General features: G+C 39.8%; 1 protein-coding gene across 1 annotated transcript in view; it reads left to right on the forward strand.

Annotated features, from left to right (window-relative positions):
- LOC129355711 (potassium voltage-gated channel subfamily B member 1-like) overlaps positions 1–19,252 on the forward strand; it is a 40,006-nt gene extending 20,754 nt beyond the window's left edge. Inside the window, exon 3 of the mRNA XM_055025315.1 lies at positions 11,322–19,252. Within this exon, the coding sequence (XP_054881290.1) occupies positions 11,322–13,163 (1,842 nt within the window). The 3' untranslated portion in view covers positions 13,164–19,252. The remainder of the gene's footprint in view (positions 1–11,321) is intronic.
- Positions 19,253–19,840: the final 588 nt, after the last annotated feature.

The following is a 19,840-nucleotide window of genomic DNA, read 5'->3' on the forward strand; positions in this document are numbered from 1 at the left end:
GACCTGGTTAGTCATTTATTTTAACTAAATAAACTGGCTCGTTCAGAAATGTCTCATGTAGACATTTTGGAACTTCAGTTCCTGCTTTGGACATTGATAAGTCGCCGTTTCTCTGTAATCAAATCAAGTCTGTGGGATGTAGGTGGGACTGGATGTGGTGTTCAGAGATGTCTCAGCAAGCAGCCTGTCAAATTCATAGCTGACTAATACTGCTTACACAGATTTCTTCCATAAATCAGAAGAGCCGGCCGCTTGATGTTAGCCGAACTCACTGCTTTGTTGCTGCTCATCTGCCAGCCGCTGGGGAGATTTGTAGATAACTCCCAGTGGGTGAACATGTGTCTCCTGGCCTGTGTTTCCTTGTGTCTTGTGATTTTTTTTTTTTTTTGTGAATGAATCTGTTATGCAAATATGGAAAAAGCCTCACGTCACCATGGAAACTGTCAGTACGTTGAGGATGCTGCAGTTTTCCCATCAGGAGATTTGTGTAATCACTGCTGCTTTCTGTCACGGTGCGCCTGTGTTTACATGTGCATGTATCTCAGTGAACGAATACAGGAAAATTACGAGAGCGGGGATGACCGTGGTCTCATCATATGCACAGTTTGCTATTTAAATTTTTAAGGTCAGGGTCCAGTTCGCCACACGTGCTGCATTCAGCCGACTGCTGTTGTTTGCCCTCTTTGCCAATTATGTTTCACGAGTTTTTTGCACTCTCTGCTCAGCTCTCATATTCCACTGTAAGTGCATGCACAGAATGCAAATCATAGCTGAGTGCATGTAAGTATCATGTGCTCTCCTGCATCAAAGGACTCACTTCTAATGAGAGTTTTATTTTGGTTTTCTGGACATTTAAGCTCTGAATGAATGTTCATTTTAAAGGTTACATCCCCCTTAACTGCTCTCGTTGTAAATGTCAAATTTTTTCTGTCTCCCGTTCTTTCCTTCTTTCATTTGTTCTTTGTTTCCTTCTTTCTTTCTTTTCTTAACATTTCAGTGAGGTGTATAAGAAAAATAGGTCACTTCTAAAGTTTCTTTTCTGCCTGTTGCCTTTGGGCTTCTCAGTACCCGTACATCACGGATGAATACATTATACACCACACTCTGCACTTCAAACATCTCCTTTCCTTGGCCTTCTTTCTGCATTATGTATTTCTCACCTTATTTTACCGCTCAGGGTGAGTGGGTGTCGTGGAGCCGGGTGGCCTGCAGAGTGCAAAGCAGCTGGACAGAAAATATTTGAGTCTGGGAAGCATTAAGAGGAATTTTCAACTCTTTTGCCACTGGAGATACTCTGCATGAGCGGACGTGTGTGAGCGTGTCCAGTTTGGGTTTCAGTGGTCAGGCAGGAGCTGTTCCTGTCTCCTTGCCCACCCACTCCTACTGAATCATTCAAAATAAACACCAGCTGTTTCATATACAGAGGATGAAATATAGATGGTTCAAGTTGCAGTGGGATATTTATACGTTGCATATCAGTTATGCTAAAGATCCCATCATTTTAAAAATGCAATGGATCCGCAATGCAGGTCCATCCTTGTGCGACCTTTATTGCCGTGTTGGACGGTTGGCAGTTACTCTTAATCCGAAGCTCAGCACATTTTATTTTCACATTGTGTAAAATCTGTTTCCTCATCACAGATTTTTATCATGGAACTGACAGTTTGGAGATAAAGCACAGCACATGTGCTATGTGGCTTTCCAGCTAACAGTTTTGACCATCACCTCCTACTTAAACAGAAATACCTGACAGAATCAGAACCACAGTCGACTCGTGCTCTGAGACGGATGGATGTAACAGTCGAAAGGAAAAAAAAGGAAATGGTACAGAAGGAAATAGTTTCTGACAGGCATCCAGTGGCGCAGCCCTTTCTATAATTGCTGCCTGGTGAATTTGTTGTCATGACTACACTGAAAGGAAGGCCTTTCACAATGGGACCAGTTAAGATAATTTTAGAATTGATGCTTGGGTACTTTTGCGGGTAGATACAGAAAGGTGAGGCCAGTGGGACTGCATGGAAAAAGAAGTGAAAGCAAAAGACATTATTTAATGTGGCAACATTAAATTGCAGGAAATCAAGTCAAGCTTATTCTGCTGTTATCAAAGACACAATCTGTCATATTTTATTATTCCACCTTTACACCATTGCACATCTGGCATGTGTTTCAGTGATGGTGGATACAAACATATGCTATTTCCAGTATTAAAATAATTTGATTTCCAACTAACCTAACCAGGCCAATGCCTTCCTGCGCAGTTCCACTAATTCTCATCTCCCTCTAGTGGTCCGTTTAGGATTCCTTCCATTGAGCTGGATTTCTCTGGTCAGACAATTAGCAAACAGAAGGAGGAGTTGTGAACAATGACAATTTGAATTAACATTCAACATGGACTAAATTAACATTAACAGCGGCGTTATTCAGCTCTGTACTGGAGGATGGTAGATTACCATCCTCCAGAAGGTAGGATGGCAATTTCTGCTAAGCTTTATAATGTGTAACTGGAGCATTACACATGTCACAGCCAAACATTAGCGACTGGGTAAAATTTAAACCTTCAAACTTTGTACAGCTTTTCTTCTACGCTGTACGAAGCAAAGCATAGAACAAGTGGCTAGTTTTTACCTAACAATGACTGCCACTAATTTTTTGAACATATCAAAAAATGTTAGAATGAGAATTGTCATTTAGAGATGCCACAAACACTAAACATATATTTAGACTTTTTACATGTACAAATTCTGACATTATTTAATCTCATTCTATGCTATGCAGACACTCAGTCTGCACTGTTGAAAATTTAATCACTCAAACTTGCTGAATGCTTAAAATGTCTCCAACATCACAATCTAGACTTTAAATGTTGCATATATATTACGTATACAAAGACAATATAAGAAACACAGCAGATCAAAAGTGTGTCATGTTTGGCTTTTTGCATTTAAACTATGAAACGTTATAGCAATAAGGTTTAAATTGGAAGAAAGTCTCATGTTTCTGTCAGAAAAAATAGAATGAAATTATTCAAACTATTTTTTGTTTATTTCCTTTGCAAGACAAAACAGGTTCGAATACGAAATACTTATTAAGCATTCACTGAAGTTTCTTCAGGATTTACTTTCAAATTATGCAAACTTTACATGGAGTACATGGAGTACACATGTATTCCTATACATGAAGTAAATCTACTCCATGTATAGGTGATTTTACATGGAGTAAATTTACAGCTTCATGTTTAATTTAAAGCTAGCTTTAGATAAAGTAACTGCAATACTTCTTATCTAACCAACGTACTGTATTTTTTAATTTAATTACACCTGAGTCTTGAGCTTATCTTTCTTTAATTTACTCAGTGGAACTGAGGATTTGAGCAGGCACCTCCTGTTTCACTGTAAGCTGCCGAGGTAACTCTCTCCACTCGATGCTGACACCCAATCGTGTCACAGGAAACCGGCGACATCTGCTCTTTGTAGTAAACGCTGACCTCGCTGGGCTGCTGCACCACCACAGACAGGGACATTGTTGAATGCTAATTATGTGTCAGCAGACACCGCCATATGCAGTTTTGTCATTTCAGGCATTCGGTCTGGATGCAGCCGCATGATGGAGCCTCGCACATCATGAAGACAGTTAGAATATTAATAAAAAGACATGGAAAAAAGCCATTACTCTGCAACAAAAAAGATATACGGATATTCATGAGGAACACCATATTATACAAACTATAATTTTCTGTGCTAAAATTTGTGATTGTGCCACATAATGTTTTAGCCTATTCATTATAAATATGTTCACATATTAATGTTGCAGTCTAAAACCACGACCATGTCTCAACACTTCTAAATGTGGTGAGCATTACCTTTCTACACATTTGTAGATGCTGTAACATTCACAAATAATTTTAAGCCTCAGACAAAAAGAAAAAGTAAAAATCGCTTCAAAAATAACTTTGGTCTGATGCAGAAGAAAGCAATTCTTACAGATATCTTGAAATAAATAGAAATCAGCAAACTTTAGTTTGCAAACAAGAATAGAAGTACTGAGGACAAAGATTCCAATAAGTGTAATTTTAGTAAAAGTGTGTCATGTATGTAGTGATCCATCACTGCTTTTCAAATTTTTAAAAATACTGTATAACTCGTATAAGTAGGAGAGGTCTCAGAGGAGGCTGTACTTATTCCATTAGTGGAGCTCAGCCATGCAGGTTGTTTGTGTGTTTTTCTTTTCCTCCAGACTAGAAGGAAGGCTGCACACACACAGTGAGGTTTACCGCAGCTTTACTCAGCTGTTTATATGACCTGAGTCTCTTTAGGTCTCAGCAGTGTACAGACAACACATGGTTCACCAATGTGTCTGGCCCACTTCACCTCACACGATACTTTCTTGTAATTACACAAAAACTCTTTTCTGCCAGAAACAAAACTGCAAATATTCTCAAGTCAAGATTCTCTCACATTTGTTGCTGAATTTAAATTGCCTAAAGGTCATGAAAATTATTCTGTTATCGTTACGTGTGTGAGAAATTATCACAAATTGATATGTCTACTGAATTTCTCAGAACAAATCAGCTCTTAATTAAGGCTTTCTAATGCTTTTCAAAACGTTTTAATCATTCTAAGTAAATTACCTTCAGATAGAAACAAGTATTGACGTACTTAGATAGTTTGTCTTTTTAGATATAGTTCAGTGTCTTAAATACATTGAACGTACAAACATGTATTTTCATTCAGCACATCTCAAAAGGGCCTCATTATGGGCAAAATACACACTTCCCAACTAAATGTCAACCTTTGACACACAACACTGAGTGTTTCTAAGACAGTACAAGCTTAATGGAGGGTTCTGACCAGGGTTGGTACGTTTTTCTGGTTGTTATCAGAAACACTCAATTTATTTCTCTCCCATGTCCTCATTTTTCACAATGTCACCTTTACTCCTTTTCTCATCCTTTCACCATACTGGAAAAAAAATGTTTCAGTCCCCTTAAGAGCACCGACAAGTACTTTAAAAGACTTCAGACTGTGCGCATAGACACCTTTGGGAATTTCAGAAACCATTGTTAGATTACATTTACACACACACACACACACACACACACACACACACACACACACACACACACACACCACACACACACCCCACACACACACACACGCACACACGCACACACACACACACACACACACACACATATATATGTATGTATATCAAACATGAATGCATGATGTTCATCATTTCACGTTTTAATTTGATTAAACTAAATATTTCAAATCCCATAAATCAAATTTAACCTTCGCATGTTGCATTCACAGCTTAGTATACAATGCTGGAAACCACCGGATGCAAAGCAATTCATGCACTGTGCCTTTGTTGCTCATCGTTTTTGCACCACCTTCACACTTTTTAAAGGACACATCCTGTGAGTCGCCTCAAGCTTGGCAATCCATCTCCCTGACTTCTCCTCACTCGACAGTAGTGAGCCTGAGTGGAGAGGCTCAGGCTTCTGCTCCCGGTTTGAGGTGGGAAAGAGAAAACTGTCGGGCAAGGTGAAATTTGGCAAATGAGGAGAACAAAACCTCCGTGTTGCTCTTTGGAGCGAAGTCAAAATTGCTTTGAACCACTTTATTTTCTGCTTCAGGAATACATGAGAACATTTAGACTGCAATTAAAAACTGCTGATAATTTTTCAACCACATTAAAAATTCATTAGTTAAAGTTTTCACCACATACGATTGGGCTTTTCTGGAGTAAAGAAGCTGCCTACAGGATTGTAGAGGATGTCATCTACATAGAACATCATCTGCGTTTTAAAGGATGTTAATGTTGCTGGTTAGATCAAAGCCTATTCTAAAATAACTTATAACTCCAGCAAATCAGACAATGCATTTTTCAAATAATCATACTTTTGTGTGGGAAATAATGAGAAACCTTGACATGTAACATGTGTTGTAGTTCTCCACCTTTTTTTACACTCATTAGACTTCTTAAAAACACCAAAAACAGAAACGTACTATCAGCAGGTGTTGGACTAATCGCTCAAGTCTTATTGCTTCTCCGTTGCTCTTTGAGCCACTTGGCTGCACTAAATGAAAAATTATTTACTCTGCGAGCCACTCACTCCACACCAAAGTGATAAATATGCATTTGAAACAGATTTAATAAATAACAATCAGATGTTTCCTTTTAATCTGTTTGTGACCCAGAATTTAAAGAATGCATATTTTCTGTCAATTTTTACAAACAAGGCGAAAGACAGCTTATTGAGACACAGTGCAGGTGAAATAAAAAGGGAGGAACTATAAAATGTGGAGAGCAGCTGCACCACAGTCCTCAGGTGGAAGTTTCCAAGAAGGTGACTGGAACCCTGGGAGGATGTGCTTGCAGCTGCAGCAGGCCTCTCCTGTCTTCCCTGGTGAGAAGAGGATTCTCCCCTTTGTTTACCGCCTGCGTAATTTCATCTATCTTTTCCGCTGAGGCCTCTAATAAAAAACCAAAACAAATGACCCAGTATCCTGCGGAGGGACTGCTCTGTAGGAAAATAGGCGGCTTTCAGTGCATAGGCTCAGGGAATATACTGTCAAGTGACTGGAGCAGCGTCGTAAGAGGATTAGAGATACCATCTTGGACTCAGCTTGTCGACAAAAACATGAAATGAGCGAGTCACTGAGTGAACCCCTTTATTTATTCAGCTCTTGTGGTGAGAAAAAGCAAATCCAGTTAGGATGAAATGAGACAAAGGTGAATCAGCGCTTCACGCAGCCTGACACAAGGGAAAAGTCTGGTACAGGATGATCTTGTCGTGACTTGTTTTGTCACACCTCTACAATTTTTATTTGAATCTTCACCCTGATTGCCCTCGTTCTTCTCTCCTTTCAAATCCAGCACTGTAAAAAAGTATTTCCCCCTTACAGATTTCTGCTATTTTTGCTTCCTTGTCACATTGAGCAGCAGAGTTTATTTACAACTGAAGTAAAGCATAGTCTAAATAAAGTTTAAAAAAAATGCTCATTTAAGTTCAGCAGGTGATAGAAGATCATTATTAGGCAAATTAGCAGAAGAGTTGGGCATAAATAATAAATGGTCAAACTTCAGTCCTCGAAAGCTGGCGTGTTGCATCTGTTTTTCAACACCAAAGTCAAAGCATTGAGTCATTATCAGGATTCTGCAGAACTTATATGTTGAGAATTAAACCATTTGGATTCAGGTGTGTTGGACCAGAGATGCATCTAATGTTGCTTGAGGACACGAGTAAGACTTTATTCACATAACTATTTACTTGGGTTATCTTTGTGTGATATAAATGTTTGTTTGATGACTCCAAACTTTTAAATTTGATGATAATAAAAGAAATTAAAAAAATAAATGTCTTTTCACAGACTAGGATTAAATTACCATTTTGGATAAAACACATTATGTGTTTTCTGAAAAGCTCTGGAAATGGAGCAGAACTCGTCTCCACAGTTTTGAATGGACAGTGATTGTGTCAAGGGAAACCGCCTTGACACAATCAAGGAGGTTTCCCTTACTTACTTACTAGTAAGGTTTCCCTTACTTTGATCAGACAGCTGAAGTAATCATGTGGAGGGAAAACTGTGGAAACTAGGCTACTGCTCTGACTCTGCAGTCTCTAATGGCTCAGTGAGGATCCACTAATGCCCTCCCCTTCCAAAGACTGGGATAGTTTGCTCTTCAGCATGACATTAAATATTCAGTCTGCTTCCTCCCTCGGCTTATATGGAAGAGATGCCTGGAGCTAATTACTGTGGTGGGAGTGCCGATGTAAGTGTGTTATGCGTAGGTGTTTGTGTTTGGTGGAGATGAAGTGTGTTTCAGCATTGCGCAGAGGAAGTTGCTCTAGTTTTTGCGAAAAGCTGGTTGACTGAGCCCGCCATTAAGAGCTGATGAGAAAACACAAACTATAAACAACACAGAGCCTTAGTTTTTAACTAAAACAAAGACTTTCTATAATTCTTCCTCATAGATTGAACAAAATTTGATTATGGGCTCTAACTTTAAGTTAATAATAATGTTAATTTGGGCATTTAACACTCCTATTTTTATTTGCAAGTAAGCCAATTGGAATGGGTTCTACTTGCCACTTACATGAGTCACTTGATTACATGATGAGCAACAAATGAAGGAATAGATTGGGACAAATGTTGTCTGCTGTACAGCTCTTCAGTAAAAAAAAAAACGATAGATTCAGAAAAGGAGGATCAAAATTAATAGTTTGTGTTCAAAAACAGCCACTTATTAATATTAAGATATTAAGTGAGATTTATTTGTCTGCATCAAATGGGACTCCAATACTGACACAAAGACATAAATAGTTTGCCAGCCTTACATTTTGACAGAAGACAACATTAAATCCAGGTTTCACTCTGTGTGAACACAACCATCCTCCCAATCGGTATAGTTTTTCTACTTTCTGAGGAATATTTATCTAAATATTCATGGAAATATTACACATTTGAACAAGTAAGAATAAGTTTGACATTGAGTTAGAAAACTCCAACACTTTGCAGATCTATTTATTACCTGGGACAGAAAAAATGAACATCTGCCTGGCATCTGAAAATGTTCAAATATCTCTGCTAAAAACCACAGATTAGGCCATCTCTCTCCCAGACACGTCACTGAACTGTGTGTCCCTGTTAAATTTCCCTTTTCTGCCTGAGTGTTCATCTTTAGTCAGATCACTTCTCTTTAATATCCGGTCTGGCTGACCTCGGTTATCTCGCTGCTATGATAGAGGTGGAAAAAGTGACCAGGAGAAGGTAATCATCCTGTGTGAATTGCCTTTACAGTTTGGTTTCAGCGCTGTCTGCGGCATTCAGCATGATTCATTAACAGCACTGCAGCCTGAACAAAGATAAGCCTTCATCTGATCAGTGTATTTTCCACTGGACAGTGCAGTTCAGCAGCATGGCTTGTTTCCTTTCAATTGGTGCAAATAATCTGTTATCCTGTCCTTCCAGACCTTTTCTTTAGTCAACTAACAGATCTTGATTTTATAAAAATCGCTGAAACTACGCTTTATCCTTCATTGCAAAAACATATGTGTTTCTAGAGCAATGCATAAAATATTTTATTGGTTTTGATAGACTTCAGTCTTATTGTATCTCTTAATTTGTGAACTATATTCTCTTCCCTCTTCCATCCTCTTTATTGCAATGTTTCTTTGCACTTAGTCCCCCTCCATCTCTTCAAAGGCCAAGGTTGGTGTTCAAGCAGTCACCTGTCAGCCTTAATTAAAGCTTATGAAGTCTGACCGGTACCAGAGAATAATCCTACTCACACCAGTCACCTGGGACACAGCCTCCATAGTGACCTTGTGTTGGATTTCACACCGATCGTGGGACAGAAATAATAGATGTGGCACAGCCGTACAGCCACAACTATGTGCAGCCGTGCTAATCCCCGGCACCGCGGCCAGACCCCGTTGTACTCAGCAGATTAGATCATTAGCAGGTCACTCAAATGTCCAGAGTACCTCGTCAGAGTCTTAGCCGGACTCTCTGCCAGGTGTGGTGGCTTCGTACAACTCTCTGGGGATTTTTGTAACTTCCAGCTCTCAGGATTCGATGTTAAAAGTGAAAAAAAACAAAGTGGAAAACTTTGCTGTCACAAACTCTCTCACATTATTACAGAGAGAATCATAAAAAAAATAAAACACCTGGCCATGAACTCATAATAGCTCTGATTCCTTTGAAATGCTGTTGGGAAGGTCAAAAAGTGAAATGGGTCAGTATAACGTTAAAAAACACTCCTCTGGTAGGGATACACCAGCAGAAAGATATGGACCACTTTTTTTACTTTGAAGCAGAGTTTGAAGGGAGTAACCTTCCTTTGACCCTGAAGAAGCACCATATACATGACTTTGTGGCGGTACAGTGTATGACTTTCAGCATGTAGTCCAGAGGCAGAGCTAATTTTAGTTTTTGTTTGTTATATTTAGCCGCTGCCTAGTGTGCCAAATCAAAAAAACTGCAAAGATGCTAAATTAGACAGTTAATGATTCAGTTTGATTTGTATTTCAGACATTGAATACCCAGTATTGATCTATGAAGCTGAAAAAAAATAAATGTTGTTCCTAAAATAACAAATGAAGAATGAACCACAGAACAAAAACTAATTTTATATTCAATATCCAGTCGCTTCTTTCAGTCTTATTTCCTATTAGTTTGCTTCTTCACTTGATCAGGCTGGTAGCCTGAAGATATGAATGTTGTCTTGGTTATTTGTCCTGATTTCCACCATCTGGAGGTTGATTTGACGGGAAGATCAGAAAAATTTAGAAGGATCTTTCACAGTTTCTTTCACAGTTTGTGTAAGTTTGTCCAGTGTTCTTAGGTTTCAAAGCGATTTTTAAATATATCGATTTAAAAATCGATATATTTAAATCGATATCCCTTTAAATATATCGATTGTAATTGTGAAAAAAAAAAAGACAATTTGTGTCAGCACAATCCTTTTCTCCATGTCTACATACACAACTTGAAATTTCAGTCTTCTTTCTTCTCGGTTCATTGTGATATGAATCTGGCTTCTGTGTACAGTGACACTTGAGGACACTTGAGGATTTATCCACGATTGCTTCTGGGCTGATCAAGACCAGACAGTGATCCAAAACACACACCAGAGCTGGTTCTGGGATGAATCAAGCAGGTCAACATTAAGCTTTTGGCATGACCACCCTTCCTGAAAATTTGTATACTATGCTCCCAAGCTGGACCAGCGCTTGGATGCCAACCAGTTTACGTTAATGCTACCAGCTCTGCAAGAGCCAGAAATTGTGACTAAAATTGTGACTAAAACTGATGGCTATAAAAGATGAGGCATATTTACTAAGTATCAGTGAGACGTCTATGTATTTTCAAGTCTGCAAGTATATTTTTAGTCTGTGAATAAGAGAAAATTTGCAAAAAAGTCATCCCTCTTCAAAATTTTTGTACATAAAGTGTATGTGAAATATCTATCTCTTGTCCCTATTGGATTTTATTGCATTGATATTACTTTAATTTACTAAAAATAGCGCTACGGAAATATTTTCCAATTTGCTCAGAAAGTCTAACTTGAGTATTTTCATTCCCAGCTCCAACCTGTGAGACCAATACAGCAAAGCATGAAGCACCACCAGACTAATGATTCTCCCAAAACAACTGTACAACCTGTATTCCTTGGCACTGTTAACTATTTCCTTCCTTCTTCTATTTATATTTGACGTTCAGTGGAATCAAAGCAAGACAAATGTAAAATACCTCTTGAAAAACTTGTCATCTGTTTTCAGAACTTTAATTAATTTCCCCTCTTTTTTTCAGATCCTTGCAATCATCTCCATCCTCTTCATTGTGCTGTCCACCATTGCCTTGTCTCTCAACACCCTCCCAGAGCTGCAGGACACCGACGAGTTTGGCCAGCCCACGGACAACCCACAGCTAGCTCACGTGGAAGCTGTTTGTATTGCCTGGTTCACCATGGAGTACCTGCTCCGCTTCCTCTCCTCTCCAAACAAATGGAAGTTCTTCAAAGGTCCCCTCAACGTCATCGACCTGCTGGCCATCCTGCCCTATTACGTCACCATCTTCCTGACAGAGTCCAACAAGAGCGTGCTGCAGTTTCAGAACGTTCGCCGTGTGGTTCAGATATTCCGGATCATGCGGATCTTGCGAATCCTGAAGCTGGCCCGTCACTCCACAGGTCTTCAGTCTTTGGGCTTCACTCTCAGGAGGAGCTACAATGAGCTGGGCCTGCTTATCCTCTTTCTTGCCATGGGCATCATGATCTTCTCAAGTCTGGTGTTCTTTGCTGAGAAGGATGAAGAGGACACCAAGTTTAAAAGCATCCCTGCCTCCTTCTGGTGGGCTACCATTACTATGACCACAGTAGGTTATGGAGACATTTACCCAAAAACCCTGCTAGGAAAGATAGTTGGAGGTTTGTGTTGCATTGCAGGAGTCTTGGTGATAGCCTTACCCATTCCTATTATTGTAAATAACTTCTCTGAGTTTTACAAAGAACAGAAGAGGCAGGAGAAAGCTATCAAAAGGAGAGAGGCTCTGGAGAGGGCTAAGAGAAATGGTAGCATTGTCTCAATGAACATTAAGGATGCCTTTGGCCGTAGCGTGGAACTCATGGATGTCATGGTGGAAAAAACTGATGAGCGGAAGGAGAAGCTCCATGACAATCACGTGTCACCACACAGAGGAACACCCAGGATCAAGTCACCGCTGAACCCTAGTAGTCCCAGTAAGACTACTGAGTCCAGCTTCCAAGAAAAGACCAAACCAGCCAGCAGTCCTCAGCATCTCAGTGCACAGAAACTTGAGGAAATGTACAATAACATGACAAAAGCACAGTCACAGCCAAACGTCAACAGCAAGGAAAAAGCGTCACATTCGAAGTCAGCCAGGCAGAAAGCTGAATTTGAGATGGGAAGCATCCTCCCTGAAGCCGTGTCAGGCACAGCGGAGGGAGTGACAGACATGAAGAGCATTTCCAGCATTGACAGCTTCATCAGCTGTGCACCTGACTTTCCTGAGAGCTCCAGATTTTCACACGGCTCAGGGAGCAACATGCCTGGAAGAGTCAGTACTAACCCCAGCCTGGAGCCCACCCTGGAGAATGAGCATGAGGGATCGCATGGTGCCACCAGCCCCAAGTCAGGCATAAGCACCAAGTTCAACAACGACAACCCAAGAGCTCCGTCACTAAACAACCCAATAAAGGGCCGTTCACTTAAAGTTAGAGTCAGAGGCGGGGAGGACTCAGGGAAAGGAGGTCTCTCTGACAGCTCATCAATCCAAAGCCCAGAGACGTCTGTCTACACCACTGCCAGCAGCAGGACGCCCAGCAAGAGCCCCGAGAACTTACGGCCGAGCATCTTCACATTCCACGACTCGTCTGTCAGTAAGTTCATTGACGCCGACACGGACGAGGAGGAACACCTGCACGACAGTTCGGCACCCAACGTGACCCAAAGACTTTTGGAGAGAGCCAGCCCCAGGTTTGCTCAGCTCTCTGGCTTCCAACAGGGTCCCAACCACATGGAGGGCCTCTCCAAGAAGCTGGGGAACAGCAACCTGCCACTGGAAGGACAGGAAAACCACATTTCACCAGAGCTGCGGCCGCTTCAGGGGGAGAAGCATCAGTACAACTCTTAGAGTCGATTAAAAGGAATGGCTTGCACAGAGAATATAAAGAAGATGAAGATATAAGGGATAGCAAATGAAAACCTCAGAGACTTGCCTGGGAACAATTTGCAGAAAAACTGAAAGAAAAAGGCTTTTCCTACAAAATTACAACACCTGTGGATCACTGGAAATAGTGTTGTTATCTTCTCTGAAACGTTCCTGATGAAAACAATCAAACATGCCCTCAGAGTGGAAGAAAAGTAGGGATTTTTTGCTATTTATACAAGCCCAGATTATAATGCCATCATTAGACTAGCTGCCAGAGTCTAGTCTACAATTTTTATAACCTGTTTTCTGAGAGCCCTGGATAAAATGTTGAAGCCACTGCAGCTAAAGCTGTCAAATCATCGTGAAACATAAAGGGCATCAAAACAAGGCACAATAAGAGGAGATATTTTTAAAATCCTCAATTGCAGTATGAAAGGAAGACATATATCTTCTCTCCCTACAGTGTATATTTATATACACTGTACAGATACATTGTATGTTTCAAAGGCGGAGGGCTGAGAACATGTTCTTGCTTCCTACAACTTCCTTTAAAACTGGCCTTAGTTCATGTTGTCCTGTGTTTTACATTTTGATGTTGAGGAGGAAAGCCTGAGGCAGACTAAAAGAAAGCACATAAGTATCTCTGTGTGCGTGTGTGTGCAATAACTACCTTTCACTTATATTTATTATGTAGCAATAGTCGTCTTTCATCTTAAGTCAAATCTTCAGCAGGATGAAGTGTTTCGGTCTGTTTCTTTCAAACAGCTCAGCGTCTCTCCTGGGTTGGCATTTTTACTGCACAGATTAAGCTGTGAGGTCACATGCATCCTGGTCATTCATTGGTGGCGAGAGAGAAAATATCATTTTGGAAATGTTGCACTCTTGTTTTTCTTGTTATAATCAGTGGCGGTTTTGGACATGGGGAATATGTCTTTCTACCCTGGACAATGATGCATCACAAGGGGGCGCCATAGAGCAGAAAATAAAGAGTTATTTGTCAGTGGAGAAAACAGGTTTCCTTTGGCCCATTTGGGCGCCAGTGGCTTGCTGTGGTGTGCAGGGTGCAGCATTGTGAGAAAATATTGTTGTATTATGATCCTAAAGATGGTGTCTGAGTCTGAGCTCAAAATTGGGGACCATTTCTAGTGTAAATTATTAGTTTACCCTTATGTGGATCATTCTTCACTGAACAAATTTCTAAACATATAATTTCAGATTTATGATGCACTTATAGCTTCTATTTTGTTTTTGTAAAAAAAAAATTACAAAGAGATACTTTTAATGCTTTTTTGAATTAGGATTGCATTAAGCTAAAATAAGCATAAAAATCAAAAGATAAAATCTTGTCTAGCTTGTGTTAAATTCATTTCAGATCCTCCGTTTTTACCATATGATGACCTTGATGACCTGATGCATTTCTTCCTGAATGGGACTCAGAGGGACTCAGTAGGGAGGCAGAAGGAGCAGCTCCCTAAAAACCGCCACTGATTATAAACTTTATTCTGAATGTCTAAATGAGTGTGTCCTCAAGTTTGGGTTACATTTGTCCATCAAAGTCTTTTGTAATTCAAGCTTTGAGTAGTTGTAGCGGATGAGGTGAATTTTGCATCACGCGGCAGGAGACAACAGAGAAAACAATCTGTTTTGTATAAATATTGTACATGCATCCGTGCAAAGTCAGACTCTACAACGACATTACGCATCACTTGTACAAAATTTTAAAAAGTAATTTATATTTTTAAGGTATTTTCTAAAACAACTGACATGTGGTAACCTCATAGTTATGCATTTTAAAGCACTGTGCGTGCTCTATTTCTTTGAAGGAGTTGCTTCTGTTAGTCAACATTCTGCAGCAGAAAGATTTATATTTGCTACTGTCTCTCTGTACATGCTTGTTGCAGTCTTTCTGTGCAACACAAAGAACCAAAGAATTGTTCTTTCTGATGACATATACAGACGGTTGTGCATTCTGATGTTTTATCTCAAAATGTTGGAGCATTCCTTTTAAAAAAATAATAATAATAGGAGTCATTTCAGGGAGCCGTATTTGCTCATGTAGGGCAAACATATAAGCAGGAGGATATTCTGGAGTTCTAACAAAACAGCTCTGAGAGATGAGTCTCATTTTATGTTTCTTGGCAGATTAGTCACTTTCACAAGTGATTCATCTGTATTTCCTGCACTTAGACACCAAATGTTCTGCAGTTTACTCTTTTCTTAATGCACCTGATGACACCAAAACTGGTGCTCTCACACTAACTTCATTTAAAACATATAAACTTCATAATGTATGTCTTGCAAGCATGAATCGAAGGAACTTTTTGCAAGAAACATGTGTCATAGTGGACCTATTTAATGTAGAGATACAAGTGCCAGCCGTGTTCATTGGGAAACCTGGTAAAGATGTGTAAAAGCCTTTAACATTCAGCTAATATTGCAGTAGCACATTATCATGCTCATAAAAACAGCTTTAATTTCAGGGCATTTATTCAGTACAGAAAAACATCATCTTCTGTAAAACCCTCTTTTTCACTTTTTCTATTTCTGTGATATTTTAAAATTTGGGAGAATTTGCAGAGCATTTTTAAAACATCCATCCAAGTCTTCTAGCCTCCCTTATACTCCCTGGAATGTTTCTTTTTCTATTTGTTTAACTATTTTGTGCTAATCTAATCACATGCTTTGACTCACTATCACGATGAAAGAGCCAGTTGAAACCTATTTTCAGTTTTTCTGGCAGCGAAAATCACCCTGGTATCACAGAACCACTGGAACAGCAAATCTGAAGTGATTTAGATACAGTTTTTGCAGCGGTGAAAGGTTTCAATGTGTGTGCAGGATAACAGCAGCTGCAGAAAGGAGGAAGTAAACCTGCTGCACAGGTCATAAATGCTCTAACTTTAACACTGACTACAGACCTAAAATTCTTTTAATGTTAAGAATGAGAATACTTTTACATTTCCAGGAAAGAAAGACTGGTTTGTTCTATTTTTTGTATTTGAGTTTAGTCTCTTCATAAATACATCTCTGCAAATAATAACCAATTATTCCTGTTGCTTTGAAGTTCAGCAAATGAAACTTGGCTTCCTCTCCCAGATTCTTTTAAACTTTCATTGCAATGCTGGTAGCAGCGGTAATCTTCTTTATACAAAAAGGGCCGCCAAATCAAATTCTGCTTTATGACCTGTGCAACTAATCATGGTTCAATTTTTCCAAAATTGTCAGTGAGATTTTGCTGCAGGTAAAAAATATGAATTTATTTTCAGACTTTTTTCACATCTTCACCAGGAGTACCAACAAATTTGTCTGGCACTGTAGTACGAGTTAGATATTTCTGTGCCTTTGCTTTTAATAAAAACCCTGCATTCTGAATCTGCCCTAATGGAGTCTGAATAATGAGCAAATAAACAGGACAGAGCACTCACCCTGTGAAGCTTTTATGTTTGCTTCTGTTTTTAAACTCTAATGTCTCTCTCTCATGCACCAAACATTTGGATGGAAAAAGTCCAGAAACACAAGCAGGTGCAGACTCACTCTCAGCAGACTGAACAGTTTCCATGGTGAGCGGCTGAGATGACTGGATGGCTCACATTTGATGCACACATGTAGCCTAATTTACAGAGGACGGTTACAGACTTTATCTTAATCAGTTCCTTTATTCATCTCAGTTGTGTTTTCAGTTCAGGGGAAGAATCAGAAAACTGGATCGTGGGTCTTTCAGTCAGACTGCCACATCGTCGCTTTATGTCACTCGGTTGCTTTCACGGAAACATGCACCCGTCTCCGCAAATCGCAAAAGAGCAGACGGCGCGCGGCCACATGGACCTGGGTGTGACCCGCTGTTTCGGGGATGTTGATGAAGACTTCGGCCACCTTGTTCCTGAAGGGAGGGAGCGAGTGTGAAATGTGAACAGAGTTGGAACAAGGAGTGTGCGACAGACGGACTGTGCTTCAGAGTTATCAGCTTGATTTAAACTGACATCCTGAATGATGGCTGGAGCCACTCTGCTTCCCAAAGTCATGGGTAACTTCTGCTTTGAAAAAGACAAAAGGATAGATTCAACTTTTCACCTTTTGTCTCATGACAAACACAAACAATGTATTTCACTGGGATTCCATGTGGATCTTAAAGCGCATTAAGTGTGAAGTGGACAGCAAGTTCTTCATTTTTGAAAGTTTTTGCCTGTAGTTAGCTCCCCTCTTCACTCCCCAAATAAAACACAATGAAACAAATAACCTACAAATTCACCCAATCAGTAAATTGAGTCCATCTATGTGTAATGTAATCCTAGTATATTACGTGAAGGCCTCAGAGGTTTGTTAGAAGAAAAAAAAAGTGTGAACAAACAGAATAATGATGACCCCCCCCAAAAAAATGGTGAAATAGTTTAAACCAAAGTTCGGTTAAAGCAACATCCTGAGCTTTGAACGTCACACAGACCTCTGTTCAATCCAGATGTATGTGACGTGGCCTCCCACCTGAACTGACAGATTTACATAAAGAGCCAAGCGGACCATGGGAACTCGGATCAAAGTCTTGCTGGAATAAAACCATAAAAAGTTCCATTTAATATTTCCCCTATGTTGACGCCACAGGAAACATCTGGAAGAAGGCGTTCTGGTCGAATAATCCAAAAGTCAAACAGAGCAGTATTTGTTCCAGAGGACTGACGTTGCACATCACATATCCAGGAAAACCTGTTGGAGGAAGTAAAAGATTTGACAATGAGATGGAGGTTCACCTCAGCAGAAAAACGTCCAGCCAGAGATAAAGTAAGATTGTTTACATCAAACTCTTCATGTGTTAGAACAGCCCAGTTCTGTCTAATTGAAACCAGGCTTCAGATTGCAGCTTTAATTGCAGTGAAATGGTTCGTCTAAAAGCATCTAAAGCATTTTTTAAATCTATACATCATTTTTCCTCCACTTCACAAGTATGCACCATTCTGTATGGAATACATTTAGGTTTGTGGCTGTAATGTGATAAACTGTGGAAGAGTTTCAAGGGTTGTAAAGTCTTTACAATTGCAAGGTGCACTAACTTTTACCAAGCTCTGTTTGTGCTTGACAACGATGCAATCTTAAAAATAAAATGAGCTCCGTCAGAGCCAGGTCAAGAGTAAGGTTCTCGTGGAGTCCTAGTTCTGTTTTGTTTTGTTTTCCCATCATGACGGTGCAAAGACAAGCTGCAGCATCCTTTTGGGCATGAGTTTGCATCTCTAATTCTATAAATATCCCCCCCTGGCTACGCACAGGGTTTGGTCCTACAGGAAGAGCTCGGTTTCAGCAGCGTTGTCATACATTTTGTAACAAAATACTCCAGAAAAGGATGAACAAAAAAACACAAACAAACAGTGGAGCTTACCTGGAACTGTGGAGTCACTGGTGTGTGGACTTACTTTTTTTTTTTTGTCAGTCCAGCCTTTAGTGATGCATGGTAATGGAATAAAAATGTAAAACTGACATGGCTGTATGCCCTTCTCTACAAGAGGTGTTGGAGACAGAAGAGAGAAATAGATAGAAAACGGGGAGGGTGTGCAACATGCTGAAGGATCAGGGCTCATTAGCATCCATCACAGTCAGACAGGCAGTAAATGACAAATCCCTAAAAATGAGCCTCTAATTGTCGCCAAATCTCTTGCAAAATAAGCCATAATAATTAGCAGATGTGGCTCCTTTCTGTGTTGGGTGAATGGGAAGTATTTTCTCATACCTTTTTGTATTTTCTGAACTGCACTTTGTTGAATTGTTTGAAGGAAGTCCTATGTTGTCTTGCATAAATTGAAATATTGATATAAAACACAATCGGTCTTCTTGAAGGTCCATGGCTCTCTGTGTGCTGCCCTCCTGGTGTGGTTGAGAGAAAATGTTTGTTTTGTAAAAGTTTCAGACTTTGTACCTGTTGAGTTTGTAGGAAAATGTGTTTTTCTGCTTTCCCTGTTTTCCTCAACACATGTAGCGCTGTATGACACAAAGAACATGTAAATATCATCAGAAAAGCTGTAGGAAAACGATTTTCAAAGCCTATTTCTTCTTTTACCGTCTGATGCTTAATAAAAGATGATAAACTAGCCGTGGAGTCTCTCATTGTTTCCACAGAAATGTCTCATGTCTAATGATTACACGCAGAGCGACAGCTGCTGAGGGCCAAATAGGTCTGAGTTTATGGGAATCTTAGCCGACAGCGACCTCTGGTGGATGACTTTAAAAATGTATAAAATCTGCCACTCAATACGATGAGGAGTGGCACACAAGTGGCACATAATTTCACAATTATGTCACTGTCACATAAATATTTTATATTTATGTGACAGTTGAAAAACATCAGTGCAATAAAAAATAAGAAATACATATTAAGTAGAGTAGATACACTGAATGTGGAAATAAGTAATTAAAATGTACATTTATCATAAGTTCAAAGCATATATATGTTTGCATCATTGAATTAACCGAATAGATCTTTTTCACGCTTCCGGGTTTGAAAGCGGATGTGGGGTTGGACAACTTTCGGTGGCTATAGCGTTAGCATTAAAAGGCTAGGAAAATGGCTCAGTCTCGGCGCAGTTGTTTTTGTTCAGTCCCCGGTTGTTCATTTGGAGCAAGAAAACAGCCTTATCTGTCATATCATGCGTTCCCGACGGACCCGGACCAACGGAGGC

This window comes from Poeciliopsis prolifica, unplaced genomic scaffold, assembly GCF_027474105.1.
Source record: "Poeciliopsis prolifica strain line A6 unplaced genomic scaffold, Auburn_PproV2 SCAFFOLD003, whole genome shotgun sequence".
In the NCBI taxonomy this organism is placed as follows: domain Eukaryota; kingdom Metazoa; phylum Chordata; class Actinopteri; order Cyprinodontiformes; family Poeciliidae; genus Poeciliopsis; species Poeciliopsis prolifica.